We start from the raw sequence: 23,936 nt of genomic DNA on the forward strand, positions 1-23,936 counted from the left end.
AAGGGTGCTTTTTAAACTGGATCTTGAGCTGGTTCTTGACTAGTATTAGTATTTATTCGTTTCAAAACTGTGATGCTGTTTTTTATATTGTAGTATATACTGTATGCTATATATATTTGTATCAGTGCTGTTTCTTTGTTTGATGTAATATTGTTGTGCTTGATGTTTTGCCAAATTTAACTAGATGGTTTGCAGTTGCTTATAAATAAATAACTTGATTCTTTGTATTTTTCAGGGGTGACTTATTAAAAGTTCATTGCAAAGTATTTAAGGCTTACCTTTTGATGTTATTTTTGCTTAGGTGACCAGAAATCTTCACAGCATCAATCAGAATCACTAATTTCTCAGTGTGACATGCCTAAAATCCTGTCAAAACCGCAAACAATGGCTACCTTGTTCACCTCTACACCAGTGAGTTCTCGATTCAGGACTCCTATCTTCCAATCTAAGGACTCCAAAAAGGACATGAACCAGTGTGTAGATTCAGCGGTCATTAATAAGGACACAGATTTTGCATATGACCAGGCAGCTGAAGATCAGACTAAAGTGGTTCCTGAGAACAAATTGAATGAGATTCCTCCTGACTCTCCTCTTCAGACACCAGCCCTGTCCCCTGTTATGACTTGCTATGTTTCTAACCCGGAAGCAAGTGAAGCAGGATCTGAAGATGCTAAGGAGGATGACCAGAGTATCTTCTATTCCCCAGAGCTGTTTGAGGTAGAAGAAGAGGAGTCTGCTGCAGCAGCTGTAGAGGAAAATGATGAGACAGCTAAGGCAGCTACAGAGGAAACTCATCATCAGATTGAACAGCTTCTTTGCCCCATCGGAAAGATAGCTGACAGACTACAGCCTGAGGTGTTCAGGTCTGAGAAGGGCCAAATGGCCTGTGCTGGCCCGAGTGATCTTAAAGAAGCTGCTGTGTTTGCTGAAAGAGACTATGTTTCTCCTAACAATGACTGTGTGCTGTCTGAGAGTTTATCAGAGCAGGCAGAGGGGACCTGTAGTATAGGCAGTGAGAACAATGCTACACAGCAACACCACCACAACAGCAATAAGTCACGTAGGCTCTCCAGGTCCAGGCAAAAAGCATCTAGTAGAGAAGCAGGTAAACCCACTCATTACCTAAATGTCTCTCAGGGGAGTCAGCCACAGGTCATTGCAATTGATGACTGAATAACAGTAATGTTTTCAAATGGTAAATAAATATAAAGCTGCACCAAATAAATATATCTTTCAAAAATGGCTGGAGGTTTAGATTATATTTGGCATTAGTGGCAGTACTGTGGGACTGCAAACACACAGGGCCCACATTTGTGGAGCTGATTTTAACACAATCTTGTGATCTCTTTTGTACTGTGTTAAAATGAGTATCAACCACATATCCCTAAGCTTCAAAACATAAAGACTATTTGGGGCTGATTTTAGAGAGTTGGCCTGAAGTGGAACAAATGGAACTTCAAGGTTTCTTTTGCAGTTAATTTCTCGTGGCTGAAAGGGTTTATATTTTTATACAAATATTACAGGCCTGTAAACATTTTATTGTACATACTTTGAATATGAATAAGGCAGAAGTTGTGTAGCTACAGTAGTCAGAAAGACAAGCAATGACAATAACTGACCTTAGAAACCTCTCTTTCTATGCTGATGGATGTAATGGTGGAAAAGCCTTGAACACTCTTTTTTTCTAGGCAGATTCTTTATGTTGAAGTAAATGTACAGATTTCAGATCTGTGGATAATATGTGGTTTGGGCTCTTGGTGATGGAAATCTGTGTAACTTCACTTCTACCCTGAGGTGGATCACTTTAAGAGCTTGTTCTCAGCACTAGAGTTTCTTTCCCTTTGTTGTCTCTCTGGCATTGGATTTGAATGGGTGTGGTGTGGAAGAAGATAGAAGACCATTTTCCCTTGTTTTTAATGGGAATGTTTTAATGGTTTAATGGGAATGAATGTTTTAATTTTGAATCCAAGGAATGTGCATGACAAAAAAATAAATCCAGACATTTGATGTTTTCCACAATTGACCATTGTCTGAAATGAGCTTCAGCTCAATTTTCGTTGATTTTTACTTTTGTCCTTTATATGAGCATAAATAAAGAATTTTTCTCTTAAGCCATTTTTACCCAGAACCTTTGCCTGACCACCTTTTATTCTAAGCAATAAATCATTGAGCCTCATTAGTATTACTGGAGCCCTTACTTTGACTCTAGAGTGTAATTTTGTCTGGCAAACACTTCAGTTTTGGCAGAGGAGATGTTAAATGCTGTTAGTCTGACAAGAATAGTCTCGTTAGATGGCTTTATGTGGTGATGTCGTTAATGTGGGGGCTACAGAAGGAATGGGAGAGAATGCTTTTCAATTAAAGCTCATCCCTCTTCATCTGTGTTGTGCCAAGTAATTGCATTGCAGGAATGGCGGCTGCTCCATTAGCATCAATACAATCTTTTGCAAGGCTGGAATGTTAGAATTGGCTGTTCAAGATATTCTAATAAGCTGTCTGAACCCGTGTAAGGCCTACTACATGGCTAGACTCTACCACAGCCAAAGAATATACAGTATTTATCCCTGAAATATGTAATTTCATTTAACCATTTTGCTGTCTAGTAACACTGATTCTTATCTTAACAGACTGGAATTATAGACATAGCTTTGTTAACAGTAGTGCTGTACTGAACATATGTCCTTTTAATTGGTATTATATTCTACTACCTAAAATCTATTACCAATGTCTATATTTTTTTTTACAAAACCTTCAGCTTTTTGTTATTTTATTTGCGCACCATCAATTTACATTAATTTGAAATAACATAGTTATTTAAAAGGTAACATGTAGTATGTATGTTCCTAAGCATGTTTATTGGTTGCCTTTTTCTAAACAATACCTGACAATGTCATCCGTATAAAAAAAATTTCACCCATGTCTAAAAATAAGCCCATAGGTTCAGCATAAAATTACTATTTGTTGATGGTCTACTGAATGTGGCTTTCTGGTGTAAGTATGATTCAGCCTAACCTTTAGGTTACGCCAGCCTCTGGAATTGACACTGTTAAGCGCAGCTTAATAGGAATCCTTTTGAATTTGGAGTTTATTTTTATATTTGACTACATAAATTAGATCAATTAAGATATTCGGTAATTTGGGAGTATGTTCCCAAATACTGGGATTGAGAAGTGTGTGTGTGCATGAGGTTGTTACAAGTTCTACTTGGTTTGGTAGGTCACAGTGCAGGGGAGAGAAAGAAAGAGAAATTCTACAAACCCAGAAAGCGAGGGAGTTGTGACAAGGCATCACAATCTTCAAAAAGCCCAGCCCAGACTCCTGCTTTACACCAAGTCCAGGATATTAGACCTCAATGCAGTGATGCAGTTACAACAGAAACCCAAGTAGAAAGGCTGCTGAAATCAGAAAGTATAAAGGATTTTGAATGTGAAAGTAGCTCTAAGGCAATGCAGGCCTCAGTTTTCTGCATGCAGTATGGTTTTACTAAAGCAAAGAATACAGCACTGACAGTGAGAAGAACAACAAGGAAAACAGGAATAAAGCACATGAGCTGTTCTAATCCCACAGCAAATGACTGTCATACCGATAGTCAGTCTGCAATGAGCTTTGATATTAGCAATCCAGAGCCACATAGTAGAAAAAGACATTTGACTGTATGTAATGAGAGGAACGGTTCTTCTCATCAAACAGGAGAAGTGCATGAGGTCTCAAGTGTTTATCAGAGAGGTAAGAAAATGTTTGTCTTGTACCTCTTTGAATAAATGAATGGTTTCAACAATATAGTACAAAACATATGTTTGTATTACCTTTTATGTGGTCAAATTTACAGGGATAAGAGTTCAAAGGTCGTCTGTAAGGAAAAGAAGGCTGAGTAATATGGTGGGAAAGGATAAAACCTCTACAATCAAGCCAGACAAAAGACAGAAGGTAAATCTATGGGGTATGCAGAGTGCTGAGATTTTTCCATGTTTGACCCTAGGGACAAGTGCTTTTCTTTTTCCAGCAGTTTTCCAGTGGTTCGCCATGTATGAAAGGACTTAACTGTGGTTTATGTCAGATGGAGCTCCTTCCCTTTGCTCAAGGTTAGTTTAACTATTATTGTTGTTGTGAAAGCTGTAAAGAAAAACCCATAAACAACAGTGAGTGACCTCACCAACAACCTTCACAAAGAAGGTGTAAAGATATCATGGTCCAGAAATATTAAGACCATTCCGCAAGATAAATTTCATTCATCAGTAAGAATCTTCAGATAAGATTGGAATTTTTAACGAAATACAGAGATTAGCAACAAAAGTTGTGGAATCAAGTCTGTCCTTTTCCAAAGTGACGTAAAATGTACCCAAGTGTGAAGAAAGAAAGGATCTACTCATAATACAAAACTTTCATCTAAGTCATTACTCAAGCATGGTGGGGGTAGCATCATGGCTCAAGCTTGCATGGTTGCTTCTGAAACAGGCTCACTAATCTTCATTGATCTGACTTATGATGGTAGCTGCAGAATGATTTCATTAGTCTCTAGAAGCATTCTGTCTGCAGATTTACAGAAAAATGTATCTAAACTAATTGGGTGGAAACTCATCATGCAGTGAGACAATATTGCAATTACTGAGAACAAGAGATACACAATCATATATTAAGTATTATTTACTTTAATTTACCAAAGGTGCCATGTTTTAGAGCAGCGGTATTCAATCTTATCCTCAAAGGGCTAGTCTGGGTGCAGGTTTTCACTCCAATCAAGCAGCAGCCACACCTGTTTCCACCTGTTTAATCAGTTGTTCTTGGCTTTCAGTAGGCACGGGTGTGGCTTCTGCTTGGTTGGAATGAAAACCTGCACCCACAATTTAACTTTTAACGGCTTGAATCCATGGACCCAACCTGCCTTGTGTCAGCAGTCCAGGCTGATTGTGGTGGTGTAATTGTTTGTGGAATTGATTCTAGGCACATCTTTGACCTATTAATACATGCATCAGCCTATTTGCCACAATTTAACCCTTAGCTAATGTCTACTTCCAGAATGATAGTGCTCAATTTCACTAAGTACTGTAAAAGGTGTCTTAAGCTGGAATGATTAACACTGGTATGAATAAGTGCCCTTCCAGTCACTGGATCTGAATTCAGTAGAACAACTTTGCAATGAGGTAGAAGGGGAATTTCGCAGGATTAAAGTGCACCTAAAAAATCTACAGCAATGTTGTTGATACTAACGTGTCAATTTGGATCAGAATGTCCAAGGAATCTTTCCAGCATTTTATAGAATCTATGCCAGGAAGAACTGAGGCTGTTTTGAGAGCAAAGGAAGGCCCTACACTGTAGTAGGATAATGTACTTAATAAAATGCACCATGAATGTATATTCATACCCTTTTTTATCTTTTGTAATTTGTAATTTTAGCAAATGGTGCAAAAAGTTCTGTAAATACAGCCATAATCTAACCATTATGTTACATGATCTGTATATAATAGAGGTTTACAAGCACTAGCCTGTAGCTATCAGTCTTTATCTGTATAATTGGCTAAATCTGTATAAATCTAAATGACATTAGACAGCATTTGATAGTTCAGTTTTTTTTTGTCTCCTTAGGTGTAGTACAGAGTGCAGTTTGTGAACAAGTAGAAGTGTCCAAGTTAGTGGAGAGCTTGAAGCAATTTGGTGAGAGACCACAGTGTTTATGTAGTCCAGTAAAAGCCAGTCAGAGTATTGGAAATTCACTTCTAATGGTCCAGAACGGCTTAGATTTACAGACCCTGCGTTGTTCACTTCAACCCTACCTGCCTGCGAATAAAAAAGGTGAGCTGTATTGTTTTGCATTTGGTTTAACAGAAGTTTACTCTAGACTTGTTACTGAAGAACACAGGAAATCAACTTGTATCATCTTGTATGTTTTTGTTCTTATATGTATCTAAACATTGGTAGAAACTGCTTTTGTTAAATCTGTTACATCATCCTTTTATGCTTTCTAAAAGTACTTGGTGTCGAGGCCACTAAAAATGTCTGAAAAACACACTCACTAAAGGACTGTTGTGTTTGTTTTGTACCCTATTGAGCGGCCACTACTTAAGAGCCTCTGATCTTATGACTCTTCTAGTGTTTTCTGTTTAGATATTTCTGCAGAAATGGGACTTAAATGTTTTCTCTACTCTCTTTTTTCTACTTTTGTTTGCTCACTTTGTGCATACAAACCTACATAAACAAAAGGCTTGTGCTCGTACAATGCAATGTGGAATAAGGCCAAGTGTTCAGTGACCCAGCTGCTGCAGTGTCAGGGTTGTGTATCTGACCATGCTGATTGGGCTGTCATCATGGCAGCAGAGGTCCATCACCCTAAGGAACCTGCTCTTGACCAGGTAGATTTACTGTCACGTTTTATGTTAGAAGAAGCATTTTTGTGGAAAAAGTACACAAAAATAACAAGTTTATATCAGCAGCTTGCTATTTTTTTTTTTTAACAGGATGCCTAATTTCAGGTTAAGTTTAATAAGACCATGTCCTCAGGCTTATTTTATCTGAAAAGTCCTTAATTTGACAACACATTCACAATGGTACAATTACAGTGGAGTTTTTTTTTTGTTTGTTTGTTTTTTTCTCCCAAAATTACTCCAAATACCCTGGATACCTGATAGCAGAGCTAATCAGATTGCAAATCAGTAATTGCGAAAGATGAAATTGTCTTCCTGGAATGTTAGAGTGCCAGATGTTAGCCACTGCTTCTGGTGGATGCCACTCATTTTGTGGAATATATGTGTGCGTATCACTGATTATTTCAAGTACATGAACAGTGCTTTGCTCTCCCCATGAGGTAAAAGTGCTTTTAAAACCATGCACTGTGTCCTATGTGCTACTGATTTCTGGGAGCTTTGAGAGGAGATTTCCAGCAGTTCACATCTCTGCCACATTGCAGTTGTGAATGTAGCTGGGATTAGCTGAGCTATTTGCCTGGCAGACTGCTGGCTGCATTAATTCTCGGTTATGGCTTCTGCTGGAAGAAAGAATAGTCTCTCCCATGTAAGGTGCTAAATAACTGCTTCCTTTGGGATTATTTTCTGTTCCCCAGGTATCAGACTGGAATTTCTTGAGCTGTAGCATAAATCAAGGACTGTAGAAGTGGTTCTTTCAGACAAGCTTGTTAAACTGTAATGAGATGCATATTTTTCACCTAGGCCATTGCCCTTTTTAATATACGCTGTTGTTCTTTCTGCTGATCCCTATTTGGGGTTGTCACAGTGGATCGTCTGGTCTGCGTATTTATTTTGGTTTTATGCCAGATGCCCTTCCTGACGCAACGTTCCCATATTATCCAGGCTTGGGACCAGCACTGACAGTTAACTCCTCAGTGTCTGGGTTAGCTCTCTGCATGGGAATGGAACCCAAACCAGGGCAATGTGAGCACGGGATCCTACCGCTAGACCACCGGGGGACCACCTTTTTATATACTGTATCAAAAGAAAAAATAATAATCTGCATGCTTTTTTATGTTCTTTTTATTTTTCTTCAGAGCAAATTGATTTTGGACTTTTGAATCGTCTGAAATATACAATAATTTTGAAGAATCCATGTGGCATAATATCCACAGAACTACAGTAATGTGCATATTGACATATTGAATGAACATATTGAACCTCTCTGATAATACATTGGCTGATTTCTGTTATATTTTCAGTTCTCCTTCCAACGTGATGTATTCATTTTAACAGACACATTTCTTATAACTGATATAGCTTGTCTAGACATGCATTAAGAGCACTTAGGCATGATTGAGGCAAAATGTTAAAAAGATTAATATATAAAGAAACTTTCCTCAATGCTACAGTATCTTCATTCTTCCATTGGTTATTCACACCTATGGAAATTTTAGAGGCACCAATTCCACCTACCAGCATATTTTAGGAAGGGGGCGTAAACAAGAGAACCTTGGAACATCCACATAGACAGCAACCAGTTCAGGATCAAACCAGGGACTGAATGCAGCAACCTCATAAACAATCATTTGATGCCTTAGTTACTAACAAATACTAGAAGAACAGTGAAAACTGTCTACTTTTAAGGTCTGTGAATTGGCCTTGTTGTAAACCTTAGGCTGCAATTGAAGTGAACAAATACCAGCATGTCAGGCATACTGCTTCTGTTTGTAGAAGAGAGAAAATCTCTTAGTTTTATACAGAACTGACTCCTCCCTTCCCTGAGTATGCGTCACAGCTTGTAATTCAGTAAGGAAAGGAAGTGAAAATAGAAAGCTTTGGCAGAACTAGGGAGGGAAGGTGCCTATGCCCTCGAGACTGTAGGTGGTCCCTGCTTATGTAAATATTAGAAGTGCTGAGACATGGTATGTCAAAACACGCAGAGCTTCAAGTGCCATACTAATGAATGGGGCCACATGTGAAGTGCCATTGCAGTTTGTTTAAGCAAATGAGCCCTGCTGACAGACATCTGCCTTAATGTGCAGGCTGAGACAGCTCAGAACAGAATACACAAATTCTCCCTCCCTGTCTCTCACTCACTCAGTCACTCACTCACTCACTCGCTCACACACACACACTCCCTAACTCAGCAAATATTGAATGACAACCCCCCACAGCTTGGGTGTCGTGAGGAAACCAACTTCGTTTACTCCGTGCCTCATCACCATGTGTGCAACAAGCAATCTTAGTCTGTCATGGGAAAACTACTGTTTATTTAGAACCTTTTCAGCTACTTAAAGCCTTTCTTCTGTGTTCATTACAACACAATAAGTGTGGCTTTGTCTCTCAAACTGAGCTACATTTCCATAATTATAGCACTGCATAGGTGGAAGGTTGACAACTTTTTTGGACAGCTTTAAATATTCATTTTAAATATTTCATAAAGGTATGATATTTCTATATATAAAGGTACATTTACCACGTTGTTTTTAATGTATTTAAACAAGTTGCTATGCACAATTTGTCAGCCTCCTTTACCCGATTGTCAGTGAAAAAGGATTAGGATTAGTGTTGAGCAAATATTATTTACGTGATGAACCATTCTTTTTACAGCAGTGACACCGATATGCGTGGCATCTTACTGGGTGTTGTCTTGTTATGATTGTGTCAGTCACTGCTGTGTATATATTATGGGTTATTCTTTCTAACACATTTACTCAGTGCCAGTACTTTATTTTTCCATGGACATATTTGTGTTAAGCCCTTTGTCAGTATTCAGTTTTTTCTTATTCGAGATGACTCAATATTTATGAATATTCAAAAACATTAAGACATTATGAAACATTAAAACATTATGAAATACTAAAAAAAACAAAACTGATTACATTAATTAGGAGTTTTGTGTATGACAGTTTATTTTTATGTTTTGGAAGACATCATGTACATCATGCATTACTGCTAATACCTAATAATTTTAGCTTAGTGTCATGGTAAATGTGTAAATGTCTTACTGTTGTAAAATACTTTTTATTTATATCTGTACAAATCAAGATGCTTCTGCCCACAATGGTTTGACTTGGAGGTTCATCTTTAAAAGGTAGCCCAGAGGTCAAGGTTCAGAGCAGTTAATCAGTAGGCCCTTAACCCTCTTTGCCCCAGAGACTGTATATTGTGGATGAACCCCAAATATATAGGTAATTAACGATATACAGCCTCTCTAGAAGAGAGGGTGTGAGAAAAGAATTTCACTGTACTGTATGTGTACAATAATTATAAAAATAATACTGTACGGTATTTGACAATTTTATTATAAGAAAATATTTTTTCTAAATGGCAAACAGGATGAAATTTATGATTGATTAAACTTTATTTACAGCTCATGCTATCAGAAGCAGAACCTCTTTCATACTGCAATGGATAAAATCTTAATGAGTTCTGGCATAGATGTAATATACATATTATTTGCATGATGCCTAAAAAATTCTAAATAGTAATTTTGCATAAATTGCTTATCTATTCATAATACTCGTACACCAACACCATAAGAATTTGTAATATTGTAGGTTTTTTTGACCAGTTATGTGATTTTGGAGCTTTAAAAATATTAAATATGTCTCTAATGAAGCTCAACATGACTTGTGCAGGCTTCTCACCTGGATCACACCAAAAACAAAACGGTGTTAGTACACCCTAGAGCCTAATTTCTTTTGTCCATAAGTGCTAAAGCCTTAGAAACTGAAAATATTATGCGTTATCATTTTCCAAAAAGGATGAAAGGCACTTAGGCCATCAAAAGAGGCCTTCACTGGGGTTTTGTGTACTCTGCCAAGCAAAGGATTACCTATGTAAAAGAGCAGAGGGAGGTGTCAGGACAGGTGTTTCTCAGCATTGAGAAGTTCAGCTGGCAGGAGTCCAGACCCACTCACGCATCCGCAGCTCCCCTCCCTTCCTCTTCGTGTCAGTGCATAATACCTGCAGGCTGCCTGACAATAGGAGCATCACTGGCAAACCAGGAGAACACCTCAAAAGCAAACAGCCACCGGTCAGTCACAAAAGCAAACCGGGGACTGCTGCACCTTTGTGCCTCTGTGTGTCTTAGTGCAAGCACAAAGAGCTGCAGTCCTGCACAGCAGGTGTCACATTAAAGTGCTGCTTTGATGTATTGTGCTCTTCTTTTGCTCCGCTGATCCATGTTTGCTTTCTCCCAGTTCATTTCCAATCACAGCCAACACACCATAGTTTTTTGATCTGACAGGAAGGTGCTGTGCCTAGATTTGTTAGTAACCGTATTTGTAAGGAGTGATGTAAACTCTGTCCCAGCGTCCTTCTTTTATTTGTGTTGAAACTTGATACCACAACAAACATGTCTTTATCCCAGATGTTATAATAATATAATTATATAAAGCATGCCATTTACTATGATTTATTGGTTCATAAAGTCTAACTGTTGGTTTGGAATGTAAATCATTATACATTTTTAATTTAGATTTTTTTATATAAATAATGTTTGGATTCATGAGATTTTGAACCTAGCAGCCAGGAGATGTCAGTATTCTCCAGTGTAAAAGTCTTTCCCTGGCTAATGCCAGTGTCACCTCTTTACTAGAAAGACCGGTATATTTTTGGTATGCTACATGCACAAGAACCTCTCACCCTTAGCTACATTCTCTTTTTGAGAAAATTATGCTCTTCAGTACAAACCAGAACGTTCAGCCTCTGTTAGAGCTTGATAAAGTTACGGCAAGATAAGTCATCTCTCTTGCTCAGAATTTTCTTCCTGAGAGTCAGGACTTTCTTGAGCTCTTGAGCAGGCCTTCAGTGACAATAATGATCACAAAGTCATTTTAGCCCTTACAGACTCTTGATTCCCTCTATCATAGTGTTTGTAGTTAAACAGTTGCTGTTTAACAGGGTTTTGAGAAGATGATGGATTGCCACAAGAGGAGCGAACATGTCGATAATTGCCATGCTGTAGATCCTGCAGCGCCAGGGAGCTGAGCATCTCTGTAAAGCTTTGTTTGCTGGACGCATTAATGCTGGCAATAATGACAAGGCAAACAGGATTATTGACAGAGATACAAAAGGTTCTTTAAGGGTGTCTTAACCAAATGTGAATGAAGCACCTACTCGGAACACTGTGGGAGGTACATGGCAACACAGACCAGGTAAATCGTTTAACCCTATGCAGTACAGTCACAACTATATAGTTCATCCACAAATAGTGAGATGAGTTGCATGAAATAGTTTCCTGTTGAAAATGGCAAGATGAACCAGATCACTGTACTTCAACATTAATATCAAACTCATTTTAGCATAGTATTATCATTGTCTATTATTTTGTTTTATTTGTGATGATTTATTGACCAGTTATTTATTCAGTTATGCCACAAGAAGGTAATATGGTTGCATGTGTTGATTATGCTACAATACCATATCTAATTACCCTCATATGTTGGAGCACCAGTTTTCTCTTATTGCTCTCTTTCCTGTTTTGTTTGTCGAGCTTCACTGGCCTGAGCACTCCTACCACTTTTACTTCATTAACGCAGTTTGTCTTTGAGGAGGTAGTGGGTGCTGTTTACTAACACATCTGCCTGCGTGCATCCTCCACCCGGGCTTCATCAGCAGATGGAAATGACTGCCTGTTTACAACCTCCAAGGCCCTTTCAAACATTTGCTTGATGGTGAGTGAATGCCATTTTTGCAAATGAGCCCAGTGTCTTCTAGCACCAGCTTTGCATAGCTGTTCAAACTTTCATCTAGGTGGTGGCAATCAGCAATACAAATACAGGCAAAAATCTTTCTTTTGTGTTTTGATTTATTTCTGATGTTTTCTTTGAGTTTACCTCAGGCTCCACTGAAGAAAAAAAGATTTATTCGAGAAGAGAGGCATTGTGTTCAGCTTTGGAGGGTTCTTGCATTTTAAAGTGTCTGGAAGATTATGGAGATGTTTTTGTGTGTTCAGAAAGTGCAGGAAAGCACACACTTCAGACACGCAAAAACTAATTGAGTGTCTAGAACAACATGGTTTCCTAGGAGAATAAGTAGTAGTAACACAAGCAAGTGGGAACCAACAACAACCTGTCAACACACAATGATGTGTGAGAGTACTTGACTAGGCCTGTGCAATCTGGTGGAGCCTAATTTTTCTCCTTTTTTTTGCTCAAAGAAATGGGGCACGGATTTTAGAAAGTTAACGTAGAACTGCACAGTTACCACTCTTTCCTGCAACATTTCTTTGTAAAGCAGTGGTGATATTAATATACATTTTTCTCTAGGTATTCATGATTACTTGTCTTTGATTTCCATCTGTAGACTCACAATGTTTCCCTTGTGACAAAAGAATACAAATGATTGTAAATCATGCAAGGCTGTGTTGTCCTCAATAGCTCTGTCTGTCGTAAGACCTTAGTTGTTAGCCCTGCTCAATGTGCACCCTAATGGATGATTTATATTATCACTAGTCAATATTTATCTGGCTAACATTAAGAGTAATAGGCATTGCTTTATGTTGAGAATTTGGTGCCTCTAATACTATCTGCCAAAAGCTGCATGGGTGTTACCTTTAAGGCAGAAATAAAGCTTAGGGATTCCCCTCTCACACATGCTGTCACTTGACAAATGAGCTCTGCTCTCTCTTGTCCTTATGCACACAGTGAGCGCACACACAAACACACAGTACACACAGACAAACACAGGCACAGGCTATGAGACTAATCTGAAGTGTAAACAAGGGAGGAGTACACAGGGACTACAGTGATGTATTGATTTGAGGTTGAGGCTAATGTGGTGGTCTTAAGCCGAGAGAGAGAGTGTGTGTTTGTTGTTTGTTGGTGAAGGGGGGTCTGTTTTTTTTTTTTTTTTTCTTTTTTTTTTAAACATGTATTTGAATTTTTAGATTGTTGGCATTTCCAGAAAAAATAAGAATAAGGGACTGCATTAAGTGCCTCCTCCTTTTTCAACAATAAGAGTGGCTGCTGGTGTCATACCAGTTGTGGGGAGAAATGATTGGTATTTGGTATTTTGGACCTTTTTATTGGCTTGGATCTTTTTTATGATGTTTGTTTATGTTTGATCCCTTTTTTCCTCTGAAGTGTAGTGTGAAATCTGTTGTAATAACTTTCAGTACCTGTCCTATACAGTAGATTCATACAGCTGATTTAAGCAGCCTCTTGTTGCATATAACAATAATTAAACAGCTACTCTTCCGTTCTCACACTTTGGGTCTTAATTCATTTTAGCTTGCGTTATTCAACATGCATTATTCAATCAACAAAGGTTTGGATACTTACCCAGGATGTCAGCTAATCCAGTATCAATCAAGCTCTGCTCCCGCCTATGTGGTACAGGAGTGCTTGGTAAATTCGGTGGATTTAGATTATTTCAGCCGTTATGATATAGACGGCTCACCTTAATTCCCTTAATGCTTAATTATAGAAGAGTTAAAGCTTTATGGTTGAAAGAAAATGACCTAGAATATTATGAAGTAATTTTTATGTAATGATCATTGTCTCTTTCTGTTTGTCTCTTTATTTGTACTACACATCTGCTTTGAAACCTTTTGACCCCAAAATTTATATTAATTCCCTATTTTTAAACCATAAGTAAACTGTTGTTTTTGTGCATTGTGAAATGTGACTCAAAGAACACCTTAAATTTTTTGAATTCCTTACCCATATTTCTGATGATCCTGTTGTAAAAGACATTGTTGGCACTATGAAACTTCACTGTGTCTCTGCATTCCAGCTGCATCAGATGGCATGCCAATGCATTGCAGGCCTTCAGCCTGCGGGAGATGGTGAGATACAGGACTGTCTTTTCATGAAAATTTACTCAAATTACTTACAATAGCAGAGCTTGGTGATTGGCGGTCCTTCTCTTCGGTTCCCCTGTAGAGGGGGTGGGGTATGTGTGTGGGGGTGTGTGTGGCTGGAGAACCTCACAACAAAAGGCACCACTTTGTCAAAGCAGTGTATACAACAGTTGGGAGTCAATTCTCACCAGCATTGGTACATGACAGGGACAAGGAAGGGTCAATAAGTCACCTTATCTGTAAAATGGACATTCATGAAATTAATGAAAACATGACTACTTGCAGTAAAAAGCTATTTATTTATTTTCTTACTTAATTGTTTGCTCCTTTTAGATGGCATTTTTCTTATATCCATAGTCACTTTTCAATTAAAATAAATCACAAGCATGCTCATAAAAATGCTTATTAAACAAAATTAAAGCTGTCATTGAGATCAGACAAAAGTGGCCTAACTGGTCACAGTCACACTGATCAGCATATCAGCATTAGCGCTGGCCTCTACCGCAAAAACATGGATTTCTAGAATGGCATAGGTGCTACACAAAGAGGGAAAAGACATTTTGTGGCACTGAGGGAGAAGTACCCCCGAGACCACCCAGAGCAAGTGTATTAATCAGCCAAAATCCAGAAAGAAGCGCACTTCACAGCACACACCTCTGTCTTCAAAATAAAATCAGAAGAGACCCTGAAAGCAATCAGGTACTGCAGTTAATCCAGGTCCAGCAGGCATACTCTGTGCATAGAAGATAAAGGCCTGAGTAATTCCAGCACTCAAACTCCACTGGAGTTCTGTCACTACCAGCAACTAAGACAAAAATGCAACCAATGACAACAGAACAATAAAACAACCATCCATATGATTAATGTTACAGATCAGTCTGTTGATTATATATCTAATTAAAAACAATACTCAATTTGGTTTTTAGTAGCAGCTGACATTATAGTGCTCTTGCTGGCAGGATAGTAGTTCCTAATTTTTTCCTGGTTACTGTTTTTACACACCTGATACAATATTTTGGCTTTGTGTTTTTGTAGGTCTATACATGTCACATTCTGTGTAAAGTTATCTCCTGTGTCATCATCTTAATAAAGCAGACATCTATCAGTGCCACTCCGTCCAGGGTGTATCCTGCCTTGATGCCCGATGACGCCTGAGATAGGCACAGGCTCCCTGTGACCCGAGGTAGTTCGGATAAGCGGTAGAAGATGAATGAATGAATGAATGATCTATCAGTGCCATCGGGTCTGAAGCCTGGCACCTACTATCCCTGTGAATTCACTTACTAATTCTTTCCACGCGTCATGCACACTTTCTTCCCCTAAAACAGCACACTCCAAAAGTCTACACAATTTCTTGATTCGATAATTACATCAAGAGCTTGTTTGTATCAATTGGAGATTTTCTGTCTGCTGTGTTTTTGCCTGAGGGCTGGTGTGCACATACTCAATGTTAAACAAATCTGGCATTTTAGAATCTAAAGTGACCATAACCTTACTTAATATGGAAATTTATGTAATTTAGTATCTCTAAAGAAACCTGTATGCACATATATAATCTATAATCCACTGAGATGCCAAGGACTGATCTTTAATTGTAATTATGCTCAGTAGGACTCTGTTTCTGTCTCTCACATTACCTAAAAGGCAAGCATAATCTATGTGAGAACACTATTCCCGTCTTATGTGTCACTGTTGTTCAGACAGTGCTGCCAACACCAAAAAGCAGATGACAGACTCAGACAAATACTCAGTTGTAATACAGGAAGCACAATTTACCCTTTTATCCTTTAAACTCATTGAATCATCCGATCTCACCTGTTTACCGCCCCAGTATTGTTTGCATAACGCCTCCACAAACGTGCCTCTTTTTACACCACGAGTGCAGTAATAATGAAAGATGACATGATTAAGACACTGAAGACACAATCAGTTCCTAATCTTGTTTTCCATCAACTGTTGCCATACTTCCATGCTGGCAGTGGTGTGCATGTGTGTCAGAGATTTAAAAAAAAAAAAGGCTCTCAACCTTGCTGTTATTCAGCTTGAATATAAATCCCTGCATTCTTATAAAGGGTAAGGCGTTCACTACCCTTTGTTCATACTATCATGGAGATATCTAATATTTATTTTCTTTCTAGGTAGGACATGCTTTAATGCAGGAGTTTTTAAGTAAAAATAAAATGAGCATAATTTAGTTTCTTGTCATAGATGAGGAAAAACCTGGCAGGTGTTAGAAAGAGATGTGAGAAAGCAGACACTTGTTCAAACCAAGAGGATTTGTCAGTTTGTGACAGCTTTATCTAAGCTCTTAGGGATGATGACTTGCAAAGACTTATTGGAGCCTGAATTAAGGGAGTGAGTGAATCACTAAGTTTGTAATTCTTTGCAGGCTTAGTGTTTAGCAGCATGACAATGATAGTTGTCCATAGACTCCTATGCTTTTGTTTTGGCATAATTTCTAGCTAGAATTGTATAAGCATACCCAATAGACAAAAAAAAATTTGTTTCAAACCAAGGGACTTCATAGGGCTGGCTGTATACACTATACTGTATATTGGGCTGTGTGGAAAACTCGAAGAGGATGGAGTGAATGTTTATACATTGTTGTTGTTTTTTATTTGCTTAGTCACCCTGGATTATTTTCTATTTATTATAATTTAATACATTTATAAGGCAATGCTATATAGGTCTCTAGCGAGATAATCGCTCTTGGGACTTAACCCTTCTGCCTGTACAGTTGGGCAGGCATCTAAATCTACAGTTTTTGTAAGACAAAATACCTGACCTTGTCAGGGGTGATAAGTATCAGGTGAAGCATTAAGAACCAGATGAGATCCTGGGATTTAAAATAAACTTATTAAAGATTGTTGTGTTTGTTTTTTAGGACCTATCTTGAGAGCTTTTCACTGAACAGGCAGAATGCAGATTCTCTGAGTGAACAGTGTGAGTGGTTGAGGTTACTTGAGAGCAGGCTTTGGTTCCAATTTGTTCCCAGGAGGTGTATTTTCAACCAGATTTTCACTAGTTACACTAGATATCAGACTTATTGACTTTACTCATTGAATCTGCTGTGTCACCTGAACTGTGTTTTCTTAATGTAAATTGAAAATATTGGATATCATATGATTTATCATAGGTTTTTGTTATTTTTATGTATGTACAGTGCTCATATCCACTTCAAATTTACACACACCTTTTGTACTTTGGAAACATTTCCTTGAGATTCTGTCCCTGCTGAGATGATTGCAATTTTTACAGATTTAGTTGTAATTTCAGGCTGTGTGCATGCGTGTATGTGTATTTTGTATCAGGAAACTGGATGGTATGTTTTTCTAAATAATAAGCATATGCACTGAATGTATATGAAAAAAATACGTCTGTATATTTACTTATACTTATGATGGAAAGTTGTTGAATTGCACATAGAACATAGAAGTGTCTGGTTTTCTGCACTCACACAGTTTAACCAGTAGAGGGGATTGATGCTCCGGATGGTGAAAGCCAACAAAGGGGAGGACGTCAGCTTTCACGGAACATTTAGGCTGTACAAGCACACTAGCTCAGTTTTATCAAAACATTCTCACTAGACCATCCCAGTAGTCCATCCCTATTTTACATATTTTTTGTCTAGAAGGAAAGGGTTTAGTATTTTGGTCTACAACCAAATAACTCTGTTCTGGAGATAGTTCTGGTTCATGCAAGCAAATCGTAAGCCAAGCCTCGGGCTTAAACAAATTGGTTTTCCACTTCCGTAAATGAGTAATGCCTTTAAAGGAGTGTTGGGGTGTGGGAGAGTAAAAAGACTGCACGGGCAGCTTGAGGAATCCACTACTGTAAACACAATCTCTCTATTCATTTTCATACAAATGCAAAGAGGGAGCAGGGAGGGAATTCTCCTCCACAGCTATGAAAAAATGGTCAAAAGAACACTTTTAATCTTTTACATAAAGGGCATGAGGAACTTGCTTCTTTCATAAAAGTGACCGAATCCTCAGAGAATAAAATGTTGTGGAATGTTGTATATATTGCAGTGATGTCTTTATTTTATGGAAGAGCCAATGTACACTCCTAATCAAAAGTTTGGGGACACTAAGCTTTTAAATAAATCCCTGATTAAATCATTTCTTTGTTGGTTTACAATAATAAACATGATACAGACCAAAAAGATATCTTAAGAAAACCACATGTTGCTTATAAGTACATCTGACTAATTAACCTCTTCTTGCAGCTAGAACTACTTCATACACTTTCTTCATATGAACAGTTAATTCATCCAGCTATTCCCTTGGGTGCTTTCACCTAGAGTATTTAGTCCATATGAATCGAACTCTGGTATGTTTTCATCCTTGCTGTGATTTGTTTAGGCTGTCAGGAATACAGCAATTGCATTTGGGTGCGGACCGAAGTAACTGTTCCAAGACCATCTGAGCTAAGTTGATCATGGTCTGGATCTAGTTGAACTCTAGTGTAGTTCATCTGCTGTAAATTCAACCCACTACGCGAAGTTGACAAAACATCATATCGGGCAGCCGAAGGCATTTTTAGCTGTGAGTTGTTAAACTGCTAAAAAAAACCACCACTGTAGAGACTCAGATATGCAAACTACCCAAGATAGATGGAAGATGAACAGAAAGAGAAAAGAAATGGTAGCTGTGATGCACAAAATAGATGTAGTTATTTATATTTAATTATTTATAAATTATTGAGTATCATGTCCTTTACATTATCTCAGGGACCTGCTGCTGTAACACTGTGTTCACTCTAGTATTTCTGCACACACGATATTGTTTGCACATACAGTATTTACACTGGTTGGCTCTGTTTCTGTTTATTGTCTTTTGTTTATTGTCTTGTAATTTTTTGTCTGCACTGTCTTTTGTCCTGCACTGTCTTTTCTGTCTTGTTTGTCTTGTCCTGCACTGTTTGCACCAGGATGCACACTTGCACTTTATGTGGCTAAGACTTACTTACTAAGTCCTTAGGTCTGTCTTTGCTTTTATGTAGCACCATGGTCCTGGAGAAACGTTGTCTCATTTCACTATGTACTGCAACAGCTATATACAGTATGGTTGAAATGACAATAAAAGCTTCTTGACTTGACTTGAGCAGAGGTTTGCTTGCTCATTTTTTAACTGTTATATTTTTGGGGAATGAAAAGAGTTCTATACGTATGTTTACAGTACTCTATGCTACTCAGAGATTGATTGATTGGCTGACTGATTGCTTGGTTGATTGATTGTGTTGATTGGTTGGTTAGTTGATTTTTCCTTGTTTTTTCCTTTGTTTCATTATGTGTCCAGTGAAACTAATCCCAACAAAGTAGCAAGTGAATCAAATTACACTTTGATTGATACTCAAGAAACAGATTAATAGGCAATGAACAATCTTTTTCTAAGTCCACCCAGAGTAGTGGCTTAAAGACATGTCACAGGACAGGCCAAATCTTTACAGACGGCCTCCTTCCTCTTATTTAACGAACCAAGGAGCTGGCAGGACTTAGCTCTTAAGCCTTGCCTGTAGCCATTGCCACTAAACAACTGTTAAGGTAGGATTATAGGCAAGCATAATTGGGGTTGTTAAAAGTTAAAACTTACTTGGAAAATTTCAATATGTATTTATGTCAAAGTATTTCAAAACCTGGGCAAGCACTGGATACTGAACAGGACAGTATTTTCCGCCATTTGTTCCCACGTTAATACCAGCTGAGATTGTGTAGCAGAGTATATACTAAGGACTTCAGCTCAATAACATGCTTCTTACCAACGACTCAACATTTTTATGTTGTACTAATATCCCACTTTCCCAGTGACAAACACACATACGCACATGCTGAACTAATGACTTGCTTTTATATACTAGCCATCCAGTTCCATTAAAGTCATTTGCAGACCTAGATTCTGCATTCAGTGAATCCATCAAAGTGGTCTCTGTAATGTTACCATGGTTTTTATAAAAGTGCATACTTTATTCATGTATGGATTTGGATAGGAGACAGTGCTATTTGGATTTCTGATTTTTATTCTGATTGGCTAAATAGCCAATTAGCGGAATAAAGTTAAGCCAGAGTTTTATACTTTGTGCCTGTTCTTGTTTGTTGGACTGTGTTCTTTTGCCATCACAACACATTGTACATCGCCTTCTGAGGCCTTTATATAACCTAGTGGATAAAAACTCTAATCCATGGTCCTCACACAATGTAATTAATAATTTTTATTGCTGCTTTTATCTTAAGCCTTTTAGTTAGGTTTATGTTTTATTGGAGCCAACCAGATGTATCTTTTGATCACTGAGCACTGCCACAGTGTCCCACCACTAAAGTTTAACTTCTACCAGGATGTCCCTCCCATTTAAGTCCACCTTTTAGTTTTCCACTAGCCTTAATTTACCCGACTAAACTGCATTCATGTTGTGGATTGTACAGAATTATGTAATTAGCTGCCTCGGATAACATTCATTTGATTAAGTTGTTGTGTTTATGCTCAAACATGTTGTTATTTTTTGATATCCATAGCCAGGTGAGAGAGAGAGAGTGGAAAAACTGTGCTCTCTGGAAAGTGTCCCTTCTCATTCAGTCACCTCTGTGTTGCACCCAAACAGCACTGGTGGGACGTTTAGCACGCAAAGCCATCTGGTCGCACCAGCAGATCCGGCTGCATGTGGATTCAATCAAAATGATCCGTTAATTGACTATTTACTGGGCTCCAAAAAGACCATAATGGACTTGATATTAAATCCCCTCTAAAGTATTTAAAGCGTGTTTCTGAGTGCTTTTTCGGGAAAGACGGTCCTTCTTTTACAAGAGAAAGAGACTTAAGCTCCCAGGTCAGAGTGTGCCCAGCCAAGGCAGCTCTCAGACAGGATTTAGGGGCAGCAGTGGGAAGCATTGGAAGACGGGCAAGGTAGAGGAGGGGTGAGACACAGCCAGATACGCCCCAATGAGTTCCAGATGCCCCCAAGCCCCATTTTTGCACAAATAGATACTACAAGCTATAGTGTTCTATGTGGGGCTTAAACCTGACTTCTCTTTAATGGTGATAAAGTACTTTTTGCGTGGGAAGTTAAATCTTATAAATCTTTAGGGTCTATGTTGTCTTCTTATATCCTATGAAAGAAGCTTCAGGAGAAAGAAAAAGCATCCAGTTATGTTTTGATCAGATGACAATGAGCAGAGGTTCTTTTTCAGTGATCTGAGATTTATCAGAGGTAGGCTTAAGCATGAGAAAGTGCGTCAGTTTTTAAAAGCAGATTAAAAAGCCACATGATGCTTCCTGCAGTAGAATTCTCTCCACTGTACATTGCTCTGAATCTCAACCTCAGGGCAATGGAGCCATCTATCTTAAAGCAGAGATAATCATAGCAAGCTCATTTATCATAACATTGGAATTCCATCATAGAATGCGTAGCTATAGTGTATTTCATTATGGTTTTTGGCACTTTTCAAAAGAAACAGAGGCTCTGTTCTTCTCTTCCTTCAGATCTGGTTGGTTCCAGCAGCACTCAGGTTCTGCTCTAGGATCAAGACTCTTTGGCCCATTCAAGGGAGTCAGCAGTGATCTGCATTTTTACACTCTTTATGGTTTTTACATGCATGCAACTTATCTTTTGTAATAAAGTTTGAGTCATCTGTATGCTTTCCTCAAATGACAGCCATAATCATTATTGATGATTGTGCACAATAAAAGCTGGTATAAAACTGTATATGTGCTTTATGGTCATGAATGTTGGCTTAGATTTCTTAGTGAAAATTCAATTCACATTAGAAGCAATGTGGATGTTAAAATTGTTAGAATGGAAAATATTTTCTAATCTATTTGGAGGAAATGTGAGTGTATAGACACATTGTTTCCGTTGTATTATCGAAATAGCAGTTTCATATGGATGAGAGACTGTGTAAAACAGTTTGCTTGTGTAGATAAACACATTCAAATTCACTTTGAATCACTAGTTACATTTCTCAAGGATGGCCTGATATATTTGACACATCCATCGCAATGGTTCTGTCATTTATATTGGTTAGGATTACATTTCTTTCAACTACACGTTAAGCCTAATAACACTGGGTTGAATAGAAGAGCATCAGTCAGGAAAAATCATTCTATACTAGTCTTGTTATTTTCAAAACTATTTATCGGTTTAAAATCTGTATAACATAGTGACCCTGAATGCTGGATTTATCCATAAACACTGTAGTTAATCATAGTAAATCATTGGTAGACACAGAGAGGACATTATAAATGATATATAGCTCTATGATAACCCTCTGACAATATTACCATGCAATTTCAGTAAGCATGCAACCTGGACAAAATGAACTAAAAGGTACTGAACACTACAGAAAGTACAGTTTCCTGTCAACAGTTTAGAATTTGACATTTATACAGGCTTTACAATACAGTTAGTGCAATGATGGGATAACCTTTGGTTTAAACATGTTTCTAATACAATCCAATTTTAGAAGCTTACTAGGAGACAAAAGAAGTGCCATTTATTCAACAGGTGTGCAGAAAAAGTAAAATAGCTATGGATTTTGTTACATGTCAAATCCAAAGCAAACTGGATAATGTAGATCACCAGACCAACATATGGTTTTCAGATACATCCTTTTTTCTTAATGAGCGGTAAGCAGGCTTACCAAGATCTGGTTCATCCTTTTTGAGTTTGTGTTATGGCCTTTTGCCTGCTGTTTTACATTTTCAGTCTTGTAAGGGCTCAGTCCTTTGGGTCTTTGGTCTTGGACTTCTTAACAGTTCTCTGTTCTTCTCTTTTCTTGGCTTAAAGATCACTCTTAAAGGCTCCATCTGGTTGTTCAGACCCTCTCTGATGTCCAGTTACTTTAAGTGTACGATGTAGGATTGAGTTTAATGCCATAATCAGAACTAAAATTCGGTGTTCTCAGCACACAGATCTGAAATTCTGTATGGACCCATATCAGAGCATGATTCAGGATAAAGTTCATTTAGAGCCACATTAACATAAACATATTGAGCTCACAGTACATATGAAGAACTAACAAAAACAACTGAATTGTGCTACAGACTCACTAGTGCTTCTGAAATATGAAATATTGTCCACAACATATTTTTGCATAGTAATTTTTAGTACACAGAATTTAGTCTCAGTGAGCTAAAGATAATATCCTATCTAGTAGGTTTGGAATCTGTGGTTAAATGAATTTTGTTTATTTTCTTATTTGCTGTAATTAGTCAGAGTGGAACTGTTTTTGTGCTAAAAAACTTTGCTGTCCAAAAACATATTGTAATATCTCAAATTGTTAAATTCATTAACCCCTTATGTCTCCAACATTATACTGACATCTTATAGAATAGAAATTTTGTGCTTTAACACACCATTGGCACTGATATTTTGAACATACTTAAGCTAATTAATGGTCTCTTTGTGCATTCAGTTCAGTGCTTATGCATGGTTACCTCCAATGTAACTGTACACATACATACTACACAAATAAATATGACACTGATATAGAGCAAATAAATGCTTTATGTGCTCGATACATTACTCTTCCATTTTGTTGTAGGTCCATATACTGTTGATAATGTTAATTTAAAGTAAAGCTAGCAGTATACACCTTCATAGGTTTCCAATCATTTTCCAGAGGCTGTAAAGCAAGATATGATCATTTACTGATATGTCTGCATGATCTGTAACTTCTGTCATTAATATATAACAAAATATAAAATACAGAATGTCATGCATTTGAAAAATGG

General features: G+C 37.8%; 1 protein-coding gene across 2 annotated transcripts in view; it reads left to right on the forward strand.

Annotated features, from left to right (window-relative positions):
- brip1 (BRCA1 interacting helicase 1) overlaps positions 1-21,779 on the forward strand; it is a 48,792-nt gene extending 27,013 nt beyond the window's left edge. Inside the window, exons 20-26 of one of the 2 annotated variants that reach the window (XM_060888093.1) lie at positions 302-1,105; positions 3,217-3,726; positions 3,830-3,927; positions 4,004-4,082; positions 5,584-5,790; positions 6,199-6,347; positions 21,687-21,779. In XM_060888093.1, coding sequence (XP_060744076.1) covers positions 302-1,105; positions 3,217-3,726; positions 3,830-3,927; positions 4,004-4,082; positions 5,584-5,790; positions 6,199-6,347; positions 21,687-21,764 — 1,925 coding nt within the window. In that variant the 3' untranslated portion in view covers positions 21,765-21,779. Of the gene's footprint in view, positions 1-301; positions 1,106-1,688; positions 1,708-3,216; positions 3,727-3,829; positions 3,928-4,003; positions 4,083-5,583; positions 5,791-6,198; positions 6,348-21,686 lie in introns of those variants that run through there. The other variant, XM_060888094.1, reaches the window with a different exon arrangement.
- Positions 21,780-23,936: the final 2,157 nt, after the last annotated feature.

The sequence above is a fragment of the Tachysurus vachellii genome, chromosome 15 (genome assembly GCF_030014155.1).
Source record: "Tachysurus vachellii isolate PV-2020 chromosome 15, HZAU_Pvac_v1, whole genome shotgun sequence".
Taxonomy (NCBI): Eukaryota; Metazoa; Chordata; class Actinopteri; order Siluriformes; family Bagridae; genus Tachysurus; species Tachysurus vachellii.